General features: G+C 42.6%; 1 protein-coding gene across 1 annotated transcript in view; it reads right to left on the minus strand.

The window, feature by feature from the left end:
- Positions 1-266: 266 nt before the first annotated feature.
- The window catches only part of TMEM178B (transmembrane protein 178B), a 214,263-nt gene continuing 198,466 nt past the window's right edge, over positions 267-16,063 (minus strand). The window contains exon 4 of the mRNA XM_054281808.1: positions 267-3,901. Coding sequence (XP_054137783.1) covers positions 3,651-3,901 — 251 coding nt within the window. The 3' untranslated portion in view covers positions 267-3,650. The remainder of the gene's footprint in view (positions 3,902-16,063) is intronic.

Genomic DNA, 16,063 nt, shown 5'->3' on the forward strand with positions numbered 1-16,063 from the left:
AGAAACAACACACTAGTCAAAAAGCTTCAATCTCTGTTCAGAAAGATACTTCAAAGCCTCCCTCAAAATGCAGAAACTCAGAGTAGCTGTGAGTGTGCTTCAGCTCAGGAGAGATGGAGACATTAACCTTCACAAATTTACATCTGGATGTATTCTGGGTCAACTCTGCTCTAAAGACAAGTCTGAGCATTCAGAGGTGTGGTGGGGCTGTGACCCCCATCCAGGGGTATGGAAGCACACGGGACTCCTGCCAGGTCTTCGAGAAGCAAAATCTCCCAAAAGGGTTCTGCCCTTACTTAAAGCAGTGATGAGAGATCTGGTGTTTGGACAAATGGTTCTTTTGGGGATCCAGCTGGAGATTAAGGTGACATGATCACCTGCTGCTTCAGACATTGCCATAGATTTTAAGATGCTTCACAGCCACACAGGCCTTACAGACACTATGCTAGAGCAAGTGGAAAATCACAGAACTGGCCCAAAGATTCAGGGTCAACACTTTTCTGTTGTTAATAAGATAACCGTAACCCACGGTCACACACAGACAGACACAGAGGCTTATATACAGCTTGTAAACCAACACCATCAGAGAATACTTCATCAAGGCAAAACTGGTTTTGAGCCAGCTGCAGAAGAAAAGGAAACCTTTGAAAATCCATCAAACAGCAAAATTACTTCCATTTCTTTAAATCTTACTGCTATACATCTTTCAAAACTGTATCTATAGAATTCACCCTGTGAACACTCAAGGAGCACACAAGGATACATCATCACAGGAGCTGCTGTACTGCTCTGCCTGCCACAGGGCCTGATGGTAGACTCCAGATAGGGACCTCTGTGACTCTGGCTTACCTGTGTCACTCCAGATATCTGTATTTACATGAAACACCTTTCCTATCACAGTCAGCACTGCAGAGGAGGAGGAAAGTTTGCATTCAAAGCTGTTTTAATTAAGCAGCTGTATAATTTCTTACCAATAAGTTGGGGTTTTTTCCAAAATTTTTCATGCTTTGAAGAAATGAACAATTTTTTAATAGGTTTTTTTTTGGTTTCCAGTTATTGGTTTTCTGCATTCAGCTTTCATTTAGCTCTCCAAGGCTATTTTTGTTTTAAATTTCCTTCTTCTGTTCAATGGTAATTCATCAACCTCCTTACCAAGTAGGCACTTGCACAGTCTAATGATTTCAAAACTTTTCAAAACCACTCTATTTGAAAACCTTCCCAGAAAAAAATAAATAAAGCAATCTGCTTAAAAAGGAAGTTTTTTCAAAAGGCTTGTATTTTCAACTTGAATAAATAAGTAATTTCTCTGGTCACATCTAATGTAAAATGAAATTGTGAAACTTCAGTTGACAGGGATGGCACTTCAGTGCAAACACACTGACTTAGGAGCTGGTATTGACATGTTTGGGGAATCTGTAGACAACAGAAAACAAAAGCTAGGTAGTTGAGCAAGAATGGAAGAAACCCAAATCTACTCTATTCCAACATGTCCTCCAGAAACTTCGTTTCTTTGAGCACTGTAATACAACTATATGTGCAAGAATTATTTGTTAGCTGGATATTTTTAAACCAAGCAATACTGTTTCTTGCCAGCTGTGTAAATGGCATGACCTGGAAATTAAAGTCTGCATTTCTGTGCAGCAGGCACAGGCTCCTTCTCCTGTTGATATATTTTAGATGGAGAGGATTACTTTTTATTGACTGATGAGGACTCATATCATGCAGCTATCAGGTAAGAAAAGATTGCTGGTACTATCCCTGAATTAAGAGCATGTTGGGTTGGATTGGTTTTGGGGAGACTTTTTTCTTTGCCCTGTCTCTCTTTGCCTGCACATTTGTCAGTGGTGCCCTCACTTTTGCACATGGCAATTCAGTCATCATTCTTCAGAGTCCCTTTGGCTACACCCTTGGACCTTCTTCCCTACCTTCCCCTCAGCCACTGGTACCCTGCAAGGACCCACTGTCCTCACAGCCAAAATGCTTTTCTTCCTCTAATGGCCTTCACCCACCTCTCCAGAATTAGCTGTTGTTTAGCTCTTCTGGGACCTATGACCTGAACAACGGGAAGAGCAGAGGGAAGGAAAAAGGAGACAATAGGAAGAGGAGTAGCAGGAAAAAGAGAAAGACCAAAAAAGAGAGAGAGTTCCATTTGCAGATTCACAGTTATATCATACAATGCTTAAGCTCATGGGAAATGGATCTCTGTTCTCTGCATCTGACCCTTTCACATCCATCTGTACACAGTCCTCCCAGATGGAGAGAGGAGATGTCCATTGAATTGGGGCAGTTTCCAAAGACAAGATGTGGGAAGGTCTTATTTGGCATACATGAACACAATGAGAGGCATCTCTTACTTCTCTTCTACGGAAATTAGCTCCCTTTTCCTCCTCCACAATGGCTTTTGCTCAGTTGTCTCAAACATCCAAACTGGAAACTTGATGAAATCCCATTCCATCAAATCCCTGGGAAGAACAGCTACCAGGCCTTCCCCCGCCTCCCTTCTCCTTGGTCAGTCTTCCCCTGGATCCACCATCCTGAACTCTTAGAAGCTCCATGAAAAAAAAAACCTGCTGAAATCCACCAGAGAAGATGTGCTGTCTCAGACCTGACGGCTTTCCTCACGCTTCTGCCGCTGGGTGCCTCAGTCTCGGGCCACAAACACAGCATGGATGGCTTGGTGGACAATCACATTGCAATGTTTTAAATTTTTCTTTTTGTTAAAAAAAATAAATAAAGTAAGAGGGAAGAAAAAGTTATACACACATGTATCACAGCATTTTCAAAAGGCCTTCTGCTGCATTTACATTAGCAGTTCAGCCTCAGTTGTAAGCCTGGATGTAAGGCAGCTGGAAGATTAAAACCGCATTGTTGGAAAGTCCGCTGAGATGTCCTCTTGGAGATTTTTATTGTTTTCTGGTTTTATTTTCTTGGATGTTTATTATTATTAATTATTAGTAGTAGTATTTTCACTTGTTTACTTCTCTCTAAAGTTTGGCAGGCAAAGAGAAAATGCTTTTCTACTTTTCCTCACACATTCTGTCCATTTTGTTTTCTGCGTTTTAAGGAGAAAAAAACCCAACAAAACCCCAAAACCAATGACACAATTTCTGTCATTTTGTTTTAAGAAAGAAAAGGAACATAGGTGGGTTTCTGATAATGGCCTTGAGGAGGTATGTTGTTGAAGTGGCTCAAATGCTTCATTTGCTTGCTGTTTACATTTTCCCTTCTGGCTGCAATGGACACACTTTTTGTGTCATCCCCCCCACGCCTCTGCCCCCACCATGTCCTGTACAGATTCTGGTTCCAGATTGCCCACATGGATCCCCTGTTTGCCCTCCCAAATGGCAGTAGGTAGGTGCAACTGTAGGTTCATTTGACCTCTAAGGTATGATGCTGAAGTTAAGAGTTGGATGGAAGAGCCATGTGAGAGAAAAGCTTTCCCATCACTGTGAGAAAGAATGAAGCAACACAGAGTCCAGTGGAGATGTGAGTGCCATGTTGGACTCAGCTCTACCTTGGCACTGGCATTAATTTGAGATTTTATATATATATAATTATATATACATATATATGCATGTATAGGCATACCTAGGCATATATATATATATATATATATGTCTTTGTGTGTGTGTATTTGTTTGCTATTTGTTTTAGCACACTGTCCCGTTCTCAGGTCTAGATTTGGGGCAGTTGGTCCTGGGGACAGGTTGGACAGAAGGGGCCAGAGTGCAGAAGAAGCCAGAGATGAGAGTGAGGCCCAGGCCCCCCCACGCACAGAACATGGACCAGCCGTAGCCGTGGCTGATGTCGTCGGGCAGTCCGTACAGGTAGCGCGGGTAGCGGGACAGCTCAAAGTTGATTCCAGCCACACACGTGCACAGTGAAATGATGCAGAAGGTTCCTGGAGGAGAGTGGGAGGGGGAGAAGGAGAGAGGAGAAAAACAAAGAGAAGTTAGAAGAGTGATAGACATACCCCTTTCCGAGCTGCATGAGAAGAGCTGGAGCGAGCAGTAAGGAAGTGCCTAAGGGAAGATGTTTGTATAGAGAGTGGCTTCGTCTGGAGGCTCCATGGAGAAAGAATTGAGTGCCACCAGAGCCTTGAATATTGATCTGCTGCTGAGCAGAGCTGTATGGAGAAACTTCAACAGGAACATTTTTTCATTATGAGCACTCCCTTGGGAACAAGAATGCTCCATGGAACCATTGATTTTTCTGAAACTTTGCTTTACAGAGTAAATACAGAATGAATAATCTTGTTTTGACATTTTTGGGAGGAAAAATAACCTTGAATTTTTTGTTTCATTCCAATTTCTCAGCGATAGGCTTTATAGGATATTACAATATACTTGTCATGTTCTGGCTCCATTGAAATGTACATTTGAACTTACGTGGGAGATTTTCTTCATGCTTTTCTTATATCAAAATACAGAATTTTTCATTATACAGTCTCCTTTCAAATATCACTAAAAAAATCTTTAAATCCTTCACAAAACTCAGATTCTGCCCTCTGCATGACTCCAGTTTCAATCCAGATGCCCTCTGCCACATTGCTGAAATCTTCAAAATATCCTGTTCTTGTTTTCCATCTCTGCAGAAATATTTAATTTCTTATTTCTTCCTGAGAACACAGCGAGGACAAACTTCCTAGCTCGGTCAGTTGGTGTTATGAAAAGACACACATATCAGATGAGGCTGAACTTTATCCCACCCAGATGGGTTTAATTTTGATCTTTGGCCCCCAGCTTCATCAAGGCTAAACTCTGAGCTCCTGAAATGTCACAATTGCCACCCACACACCAGATAATGGATAGATACAGATGCTACACACCTGCCACAAGAGATAACGACTCACATCAGCATGAAGTTGGTACTTTATTTTTCTTCTCTAATTCCTCCCTTTGTGGGCCTCTCTGGATTGCCTGGAGAGCCCTGGGCACAGAAGGCAGCCTCCAGACACACACAGTCAGTCCTGTGTGTCCTCCCTCTGTTCATGCATGCATCCATAGCGTGTGACGTGTGCTACCTGTGCAGCTCATCCTGCATCTGTTCACTTACAGCTGCTGGTGAGGAATGTCCTCTTCTTCCTGGTCCCATCCCTAAACCAGCATAGTCTTCCAAAGCAGTCACAATCAGCCTGGTCTCAATGACAGGCTCCTGTCTTCTGCTTAATAGATGTCCTTGCTTCTACCCCTTCCTGCCCCTGGCTCTGCTTCTTTTCTGCAACATTTTTGCTGTTGTTTCTCTGCTGCTTTGCTCTTTTTAGTTGCAGTTGCACTGAATAAATGAATTTGACCCTCCCCACTCTGAAGACAGAGGTGAGATTATTTGGTGAATTCCCATGGAATTCAGTTCAGAAACTGGGAGCATTTGCAGGAACATACCTACATGACTAAAATGTGTGGACTTTCCATTATACCCACTTCCTTTATTTAGCAGGAACATCACATAGGCATTGAATCTACAGGCAAATCTCTATCTTGGACCTGCAGTGAGATCACTGTTATGGCTCCCTCTTCTGATCACTGCTATGCCTGTTGGGATGGCCTTTTCTCCACTGTATTTTGGAATGTCACTTGCAGCTAGTCTCTGCTGTAGAGGTCAGGTGTTTCTGCTACTGCCATGTGCAGCTGCCAGATGGCCCAGGATATTCACAAATATTATGGGAGCGCCACTGGGCACCAGTGAGGACCAGCGAGCTGCTGCAGTAGGTACTCTGCCTATTTCATTCCAAACAGTCTTCTTGCCTCTCACCAGCACCCCAGCAGTATGCAACCTGTGATCTGGATTCTTGCAAAAGCCTCATGAGATCCCAGGCTCTGGAGTTGTCCTATACTACTTCAAAGCACAGAGTAGGATAAATGGGAGATCACCATCCCACAATCCCTTAGTCAAAAATCAGGTTGTTTTATTTAAAACCACATATCCTTTCCTATGTTACTTATTTTTTCAGTAATATGAAGATGTTTGACAAGAATGCAGTTGTTCCCTGTGTTCTATGTCAGAATGACTAGAACATTGTGGGATTGGGGAAAAATGATGCCTCAGAGGCACTGTGATCTGAATTGAGCTCTGTGGCTCATTTCAAATGGTTGTGGTTAGAAAATGACAGGGAAGGCCTTTCTTTGCTAGTAAGAACATGGTGATTTCTGCTCTCTCAAAATATAAGATTGTTAAGAGAGGTGGGTGGGAAAATCTGTGTGGCCAGACTAAAGCTGCATTTGCTAAGTACAAAAGGGAAGGAAATAACTTTGGATTTCAAATACTCCCTGTGCTTTCACGCTTTGTCTTGGCTGTTTTGTTCACAAGCTCTTCAGTGCAATGAGTGTTGCTTACTCTTTGAATTTGAGCAGTGCCCAGTGTATTGGCACGCCACCTTGCTGAGGGTATTCTGCCCCTTAACAAAGGAACAGCAAAGAGGAGCAAGTAGCAACACTAGAGAACTAAGCAAATCACGAGCATGAGACTTCTCTAAGAAAAGCCTGGCCCCTTTCTGGAGAATGTGCTAACACGTGGTGACAAATAATGACTGCCATGCACAATGTCACAGAGTGCAGAGCACAGTCCTCAGCCTGTCACCCCCCAGTGCTTCTGCAGGATGTCTTGTACAGCATAGACTTATCTGTCTCTCTAGCACTGTTCATTGCAGACACAAAAACTGCCATTTTATGCCATCTAGAAAAATCTTTATGGCCTTTTTATGAGTCCTATGTGTTGCTTGTGTTCAGCCAAGCAAGGAAGTTCCTGCTTATAGTTAATCTGGCCTCTCACCAGGAAGGCTACTGATGAAAACCAAGTAAAGTTCCTACCTCATAACTGTTCAGTAGCTTTTCCTCATGAACTGGCAGTCAGAACATGAAAGATCATCCTTGCAAATTGCACAGTTGTTGGCCATTGTAGTGAAGGAGTCATGGGTAAAAGGGATGCAGAACATGAGCTTACCCATGGAAATGAAGCCTCTGCTAGTCCAGGTAAGACATGGAGCTGAGGTGGCAGGAGGAGGGGGGCTGTTGCTGGTGCCCATGACACTCTGCACTATAGACACAGTGCTTCAGAGGCAGCAGCACTGCAGGAAGTCATGAGCATTCCCAACCCTATGATCCTTTTTCTCCCCAGAAGTCAAACTGAACCCTTCTGCAGTTTCCTCCCAAGTTTTTACTGTCAGTGAAATATCCTCCTACATGTGCATTAATCCCTCAGATCCCCTGGAAACTGCATTGATACAAACTTTAATTTCTTTGTGAAAAACACTCCCCATAGCTGTGGTCCAAGCACATGACCAGACCTGAATGTTGGTGGTCCAGCCATGGTCCTGGCACAAAATGTGAATGGCAGGTGTCAATAAGAGCTCACTGGTACGAGCTGCACAGGGAAATAAAGGCCATGTCCTTCAGCAGCTGGGGGGAGCAGAACTCACAAAGTTCTTTGTGCTGGGATTTACACTTTATCCTCCAAAGTGAAACCTAATGAATGAGACACGGCAACAGTGGGATTTTTGACAGGTAATTCACATGTCACTGCAAAATGCTTCAATCAAGTGAGAGATGAAATTTCATGTAAAGCTGTGTCTGTGCCACAGAAACTGCTGTTTGACATGTAGTCAAACCTCCATCCTGACTCCTTGTCAGGTAGCCTCCCTTCATCTTGGCCTGGTTCTGACAGTCCCTGTCCTGCTAATGGGTGGATGATCATCATTGAGAACCTGAGCTATTAAATACCTCTTGGTTATCTTGTGCCTGTCTTTCTTATATATTAAATAATAATATTAAAAATTACACTGGATGTCCCTTTAATTTAGAATGGAAGGTTTTTTAGGACAGAGATGAACTTATTTCCCATATATGTACATAAGACTAGGGTCCTGCCGTACTTGCTGAAGGGGCAGACATGGTCTGAAGAGGGAAAGGTACTGTCAGTGTTGGTCAAAGCCTAGTTCCACGTGGATTATGAGTCAGAGCCCTTTGCTGTAGCTGTTTTCAAGCATGATTATATCAAGCAGTGCCATGGGCCTCTGCTGCAAGGAATTATTGTTTTCTTTTTTGTAAATGTCCCTTTCTTTCCAATCAGCCCAGCTGTGTGAGGGTCTGCAATGCCTCCACAGTTTTTAAACCTCACCTCCAGGGAAGACTAAAACTGCTTGTGAGTGAACTGATTTAAACACAAACAGGCTCAAATCATCCATAGCAAATCTGTTTGATTTTCCCTGATGCTAGTATCCCCTTGAACCATGTCAGCAGCCACGTCCTTCACCCATAGACCTGGCTCAGATTCCAGAGCCATAGAGCTTGGGGGATTTCCCAAGGTCTGTGATGTCTTGAGACAAGAAGTGATGCCTTTCTAAGATGCACTGCAGATGAAGGGGAACCTTCGTGGTGCTAGGGCATAAACAGACCCTGCTGGCAGGAGCTACATCTAAACACCCTCATCCTTATTATTAGAGAGGAGGTGTCTGACTGAAGGAGACATCACCAATTTGAAGGCATGGGAATTCCAAAAAGCCAGTAATTAAAATGATCTGGGCACCAAGCCCATCTCTGAGACCCTCCTCCTACAGATCATTTGTCTCATGATTTGGAAATCATTTCCTTCGCATTTGACAGAATGATGTTCATCCCCTCCCTTCCCCCCACAACAGACAGAAGTGACTCACAAACTGTGCTGTCAGATGTACAAAGTAAACAACCCCAAAAACTGATTCTTCTCACCTTCTGTTATTTTTTAAAGCATGTGGAAATGTCAAGTATTACTAATAAATTGGTAGATAAAAAGAGAACTGCAAAGGTATGGATTTTAAGATGTCCTTTGAAACCATGCAGTTTTCAAATAAATGTAAATCTCTACCCTTAAAAGTATTTCTAGTAGCTTCTTGTGACCACTAATGTCTTTGAAAGGAGTGCTGTTTACTTAATTATCATCACTTTCCTTTATTATAGAGCTACGTGAGAAGAAAAATCTCACAAGTGAAACATTATCTTCACTTTCTCTCTGCCCTACTAGCTTTTACTATTTTCAAGGTACATCAAACAAACAAATAAAATTAGGTCTGATCCTAAAGTGGAGTGTGTAGCATTAACTATTTAAATTATATCCAAATCAAATGAAATAATTGAAGAATGCACCGAATTCCCTCCCAATACAGTGATGACAAAAGCCTTTTGGAGGGAGGGAGCAGCTTTGCAGTAAACTCCTTCTGTGCACGGATTAAACGCCTCAGCAGCACGCAGCTCTTGAGAACACTTTATTGCTCTGTGCATACACGCATAGAATATAAATTATTGCTTAATTATGTACTGTTCCAGCAGAAGCAGCTTGCAGCATCACCAATAGGCTGCAGAATAGCAAGGGGTTTACTGGAAAATTGCCCTTCTGAAAAAAGCGGAGATGGAAGGATAAATCTGACTGGGTGATGGAGATTTAGTGTGGTGTCCTTGTGAGATTACATCCCCACCTGGGCTGGGACTTAATGCATTTTTATCTTATGCCATGGACCAGATAAACTGCAGGGTCTGTCATGATACTGCATTATAGCCACTCTCAGAAAGTGGTTTGCATTTGGCCTTTGGCCTCCTGCCTCACACGGTGCCAGAGGTGCCCAGCAAATGCCAGAGCTGTGCTCCTGCTGTGTGTCACCTCCCCTGTGTGCCTGTCTAGGGACTGCTGCTGCACAAGCTTAATTTCTTATGGCACCAGAGAATTATGTGTCCTCAGCTACAACCCCAAACACTTCATGGGGACCATGCTTAGGCTTGTGTAAATCAGTATCTCATATATAGGAACAATGCTACATCAGCCGAGGGCTGAACTCTAGTTTGCTCTGCTGATACAAGTGCCAGTCCATATTTCACACTGCAGATTTGCACATGGTGACATTTCCATGAATGTATCCCTTGGGGCATGGGACTGCACAGGGAGTGAACACCCATGCTGTGCACAGCCACAGCCAGTGAGCTGCAGCGATGAGCAAGCACTCTCTGGAGCTGTGAGTTGGCACGTAAGGCAAAAGCAACACTACTTAGCTAAAAGCACAAAGGTTTGATGGACTAGGCAGAGAAGAAAGCTTTCAGATCAAAGCCTGAGTGAATAAAATTCTGAGTACTTTAGCAATGGTGATTCCTATGACCCAACCAAGATAACCTAGCAATAATAAAGTGGATTTACTACAGCCATTAAGCAAGCATAACAAGTCATGAACTTGCAGCCACAACACAGGAGACAGCAAAAATTGTGCCAGTTGTAGCACTGTGATGTTATTCTGATTTTACTGGAGCAGAAAGCAAAGAAAGTACCTCAGTGTCAAAATGAAAAAAAATTCTAATCCAAAGTTAGAAGAATTATCCCATCTGTGTGCTGGCAAGCACCATGCTTGGCAACATAGAGAGGCTTCTGGCAGGGTCTTTCATCCTTTGCAGTGTGGAGCTCACAGCATGACCCAGGCAGAGGCCAAAAGGTTAAACAGAAAGAGGCACTGGAGGTCTGAACAAACTCAAGTGACTCCATCACACCTCAGATTTGCCTCCAATGACGACACATAAATTTAGTATCAAGCTGTACCTTAGGTAGGTTCTTCCCACCCTAGGCATTTGTCAGAGCTAAAGGGAACTTGTGGAGTCATGGTGGGTTTGCCTTGACACAGGACATGTTCTGTAGTAGGAGGAATCTGTGCACCATGTTGCATCTGGTCTTTTAGTAATGAGCTCATTACATCTATAAGTACATAAGACCATTTTCTTCCAGTCAAAAACTGGAAATCTCTCAGAAGGAGCCTCAGAGGATTCACGTAATCTTTCTTGTGCAGGAAATCCTAAATTGCTGAAAAGTCTACTGATAGATGTTCTTCAAGACAAGTAAGACTGGAGAACAGGTACAGCACAAGTAAATTCAATGCAGCCTTCTTCCATATTGCCTACTGTGTGCCACTATAAATATTTCTAGGGGGAATACTTTCAGGTCTAAAAGGATAGTTAGATATGTAAAAGATAGCTGCCTTTTTAATCCTTCTGTTAGCTGAAGGCAGTACTAAAGAAGCCATTGGGAGTGATGGTGGTGGCTACCTGATTTGGATATTTTCCCCTTTAGGTGCTGGAGAAAAGCCTATCCATTCATTTCTGTCAAGTGACCAAAGGACTCTTTGCTTGTACAGCTTTCAGGATCTTTACTACAAATTTCTGTGGGCTTTATTACTGTTTCCCTGAGTTGACCTGTTAGGAAGAGAAAGTCCTTTCTATATGTGCTGATACAGTTACTGAGAGAGAATAGTCAGAAATCAAAATTAAATGCAGTTTTGTCTGGTCAGCAAGAACCACTTAGTGCAGGGCACCCCTATGAAGCTTACATCTTCCACATAAATGCCTGCAAGCCACAGACTAGACTGACACTGATTTCAGTGCCAATGCTGAAATCTCCTTTACTGTGGCAGAGGAAATACCTGCTCATCTTCTGTAGCCCATACAAGTAGATTGGCATGACTTATCTCTGTATCCCCTGGAAGAGCCAGGTTGGGCAGAAATGAGGAAGGCCCTACTCATTTGTAGATTTTCCCAGTTGTTTTTTAAATGCAGTTTCTAGTGTCCAGTTGGACTCTGTCCAGACGGATTAGACCAAGTGTGTGTGGCAGCGATTTGCCCAAGGGGGAATGTTGCTTTCTGAGCTGACAACCTGAGGAGCAAATAAAGTGAATCTAAATCTTGCTTCAGCCTCTGCATTTAACAAAAAGATCTGCCACACACAGAAATTTTCTCCCTATTCTCTCTGTAAGGTTTTCTTTCTGTCTAGCAAATCATGCCAGTATTAATCTTCCTTCTGTTGCATGTGCAGTCAGTCCACTTTTATGTCAGGCATGCAAACAGCTCAGCAAAATTTCCTTTTAAAAAGACCAACCCAATAATAAATGCCAGTTTTGTTTTCATTGTCTTCCTTTGGCTTTGGTGCATCTTGCCATTGGAATTCAGAAGCCAGCAACAGATCAAAGGCCTCATGACATTGTTAAAGGATATGGGACAACCACTGAATTTTAAAACACACAGAACTTGTTTTCCAGGACTGTGGGTGGGGAAGTCTTTTGTATTTCTACAGAATCTGTCTCCTCTGCTTTATTCCTACTTTATTTTACTTTCTGTCAGCCCCCCAAAGACCTACTGACATCCCTGAGAAGGAACCTGATTGCATGCCCTTCACAGACTGCGCCAAGTTGTCTGTTCCCGTAACTTTGGAAGGTACTGATGCTTCTGCCAGTACCTCCCATCCTGGTGAGGGAGAAATTACAAATCAGTATAGCTGACTTAAAATGAACACACAGAGGAATATGAACAGCTCTTCCTGCTGAAAAGCCAGACAGAGCTGACTCCTTAATTTACTGCACACAAAGTTCAGGGAGACAGATTTGAGCTAGGAAAGAAAAACAATGAATTTAGAGGTGTGCATAAACTACTTGCCCTGTCTTTTGCTCCAGACTATAAGATCTCTGCACCTCATTAAAGAAGATTTTTCTCTCCTTCTCCTAAGTGCCAGTGCCCTCTCATGATCAGGTACAAGGCTAATGAAATTGTGTTGGTTTTTCTTTCCCCACAGCCTGCAAGTGCACATCTAGGAGCATCAGAAATGAGCCACAGGAAAAAAAACAACCCACAACACATTTGAAGGTTGACTTTGAAGTCAGCTGATAATGTTTCCATGGAGATCAAATGCTATGGAATTGACAATGAATTCTCTTGTTGAGCCTTTCCTTCCAAGGGAAAAAAGCCCCACAGAACAATACTTCTAAATGACTACACTCTGCAGTACAGTTGTGTTATTGACTTGCAAAAAACACATCTATATCCCAGCCCTGTTTCCTTATGGAGATGTTACCTCAGGTTTCAACATTTCAATGCTAGGTATTCACCTAGAGAATCAGAGATATTCCTGAGGTACTGGAAAAAAAATAACATGTAGTGAAAATAATATTCTATGAGACAAAAGATATAACTCTGCATTTGAACTTACGCTGTAAATGAGAGTTATGATTCCCCTTGAGGAGTATTATAACATGAAATTTTAAAAGAATATTTCAGTTGCTGATAGGCAGTGACACACAGATGTCTGTATTGCAAAAGTGAATGATCTTTCCTATTTCCAGAGTCTCCTATTTCCTTTTCAAAATGAGTGCCAGCATAAATAAATAAATGCAAAATGTGTTATTGGTGCACCAGAGAGGAGAGAGAAGTACTAGCAGTTAAGATGTAACATGGACCCCCAGCTCTTTTAGGTCTTGTCCTGCCATCTGCTGAGCAACTTTTTTCTAGCTGAGAAATGCTCAACAGGCCATCCTGGCAATATATTAACCTCAAAAGATGGCAAAGGGGATGTATGTCTGCCTGAGTGATTTCCTAAATATTTATTTTTTGAGTGAAAACAGGAAATTAGATAGCATTCAGAAGGCAAGAGGTAACAGTTGCTAAAGGCTCATCACTAATGGTTCACTGGTCTGGATGAAGAAGCAGTTCCAGTTCTACCCCATATCAGGACATGTGTACATAACAGTGAACCCATATCCACAAATACATGCCTGGACATATGTCTGTCAGTATCCTGGTTTTGAAAGACATGAGAAAAGAAAAGCCACACCTCAGACTCGAGAAAGCTGGCCTAAAATGGGACCAAGGAACATGGCCTTGAGCCAGGTCTGTGAGAGACACCACAAACTGTGCAGGGAGAGATGTTTTAAAGGAATCATAGGATTGCTTAGGTTGGAAAAGATCTCTAAGATCATCAAGTCTGACTGTTAACCCAGCACTGCCAATTCCACCACTAGACCATGTTCCTAAGTGCCACATCTACACAACTCTTGAATGCCTCCAGGGATGGTGCCCCTTCTCTGGGCAGCCTGTTTGAACACACTTTTGGTGCAGAGGTTTTTGCTATTACCCAATCTAAAGCTTCCCTGGTACAATTTGAGGCCATTTCCTCTTGTTCTGTGATTTGTTACTTGGAGAAGAGATCAACCCCTTCATAGCTACAGTCTCCTGTCAGGTAGCTGTAAAGAGGAATAGTCTCCCCTGAGCATGTCTTCTGCACAGTTAAGAACCCCAATTTTCTCAGCTACTCCTCATAAAGAGGGACACATCCTTAAAAGAAAAAAAGGACATTATTACTTTTATTTCTGTAATAATATTCATCCTGAATATGAATGCTCTTGGCCTTGTTACATTACTTCCTGATGGGCATAAAGCCTGCATGAGTGCTCTGAGCTCTGCTTCTCCTCGCAGGTCCAAAAAGACCCTCATCAGCTCCTTTTCTGCTTTCCACAACACTCTTGTCATGTGTTTGAGGGTTTTAAACAATCAAGAGCCTTTGAGTGGTTTAAACATTTAAAGCCTATTAATGCTGTACATTAACTCAAGCTTGTTCCAAGTCAAAGCCTTAAATCACTTAGAGCATAATGCGAAATTTAGCCAAAAGCACAGGTAGGAGCCAGAGTGTTTACGTGTGTGGTGGGGGAGGCTTGGCAGAGGGGGGGAATCATCTTGTTGTGCTGAGCCTGGTCTCAAACACTTTCATAACCCATTTATGGCATCTCTTGATACAAACCAGCCTGTGTCTCCATCTGGAGGTCAATCCACATAAATAAGTTCTCACAGTGGTCTGTAGGGAGTTTTGCCAAATTTTTAAGCTACTCTGCAGTCATCATTAATTTAGAACCTCCCACAGGAATAAAACATGATTGGTATCTCATTTTTTTCCAGTCTTCCAACTTGTTTTGAATTATAAATACTCTTCAAAGTGGCCAAAGGTATTATGCCTTTGTGAAAACTGTATTTATCCCAAGCTTCACAGTTCACATTCCAGTAAATTACTGCAGATCTTGGTTTTTCTAAAGATCACAGGCTGCTGTTTAAGATCTGTCTGCATACACTTGTGCATACACTTGTGCACACACTTGTGCACACACGTGTGCATTTATATTTGCCTTTACATAAGGAAAAAATAATTGATGTAAACTTTCTAAAACTATTCCTTTTTTTGTGAAGAAGCACAAGAAACTGAACTTTCAAAGAATAATGTTGTATAAATGAAAAAATATATATGATCATAGGAAACACCTTCCATATTCAGTGTTGTGGTTGATCATGTCACCACAAGCAAACATTCTGAAGAATGGGTAGAGACCTTGATTATTAATGAAAAATAGAAATCCTAGATGCCCTGTGGGACATATCATATTTCCCAATGAATTCCAGAGAATGGCTCTTACTTTCTCCCTTTGTTTATCTTTCTCTTTGGCAGCTACTATGAAGGTACTTCATAACTGCCTAGGAGACGTCGGTCACAGAGTTTTGCCTTACACCTGCTACATTAAATTGTTCCATTTTTGTTAAATTATTCAGCAGTGGAAGGATTATTTTGAGACGGCAGGACCACAGTTGCGTAGAATAAACACACTTATTTTCTGCCGTTCCGTGCTATTTTCAAAGTACAGTGAGTTAAATTTGAGACTCAAATGACTCAACAGCTGGTAACAACCCATGGCTGCAAATCCACAGATGCCTCTGTTGTCATCTCCTCACACATGCACAGCACGGGCGGAGGACGCCCAGCCGGGGGGTTTGGAAGACAAGGCTCCCTGTGGAGGTGGGAGTGACAGAGGATACGGACGTGTGCAGCACAGCTACACCGACAGCAGCTCCCAAGCCCTGGTTTGAAGCCCCCCTTTCTGATGGGGTTGGCATCCCAGCCTGGCACTGGCACAGAGCCCTGGGTGTGTTCCCATCCCCGCTGGCACCTGGTGACAGCCCTGCGTGAAGCGTGGCACAGCTGGGGCACGAGAAGGTGACCCAGTCTAAATGGTCTGTCCATCCTCTGGCTCTGAGGATAATCAAGCATTTTGTTGCCTTTCCCCTGGACTGAGGAAAGGAATATTTTGCAAGTATTTCTGAGAAGGCTGGAAATTACTTATTAAAAGCTATTTCTCCTATCTGAGAGTTTTTTGCAGACTGAGTTCTTGCTAGACAATGGCCATATCCAGCCTGTTTGTACTAATGGAAAATGGACATATTCAGAAATGGGGTCGGTATATCCTTGAAAAAGATAC

The sequence above is a fragment of the Melozone crissalis genome, unplaced genomic scaffold, assembly GCF_028551555.1.
Source record: "Melozone crissalis strain CALT ecotype California unplaced genomic scaffold, PUWL_Pcris_2 ptg000033l_1, whole genome shotgun sequence".
NCBI lineage: Eukaryota > Metazoa > Chordata > Aves > Passeriformes > Passerellidae > Melozone > Melozone crissalis.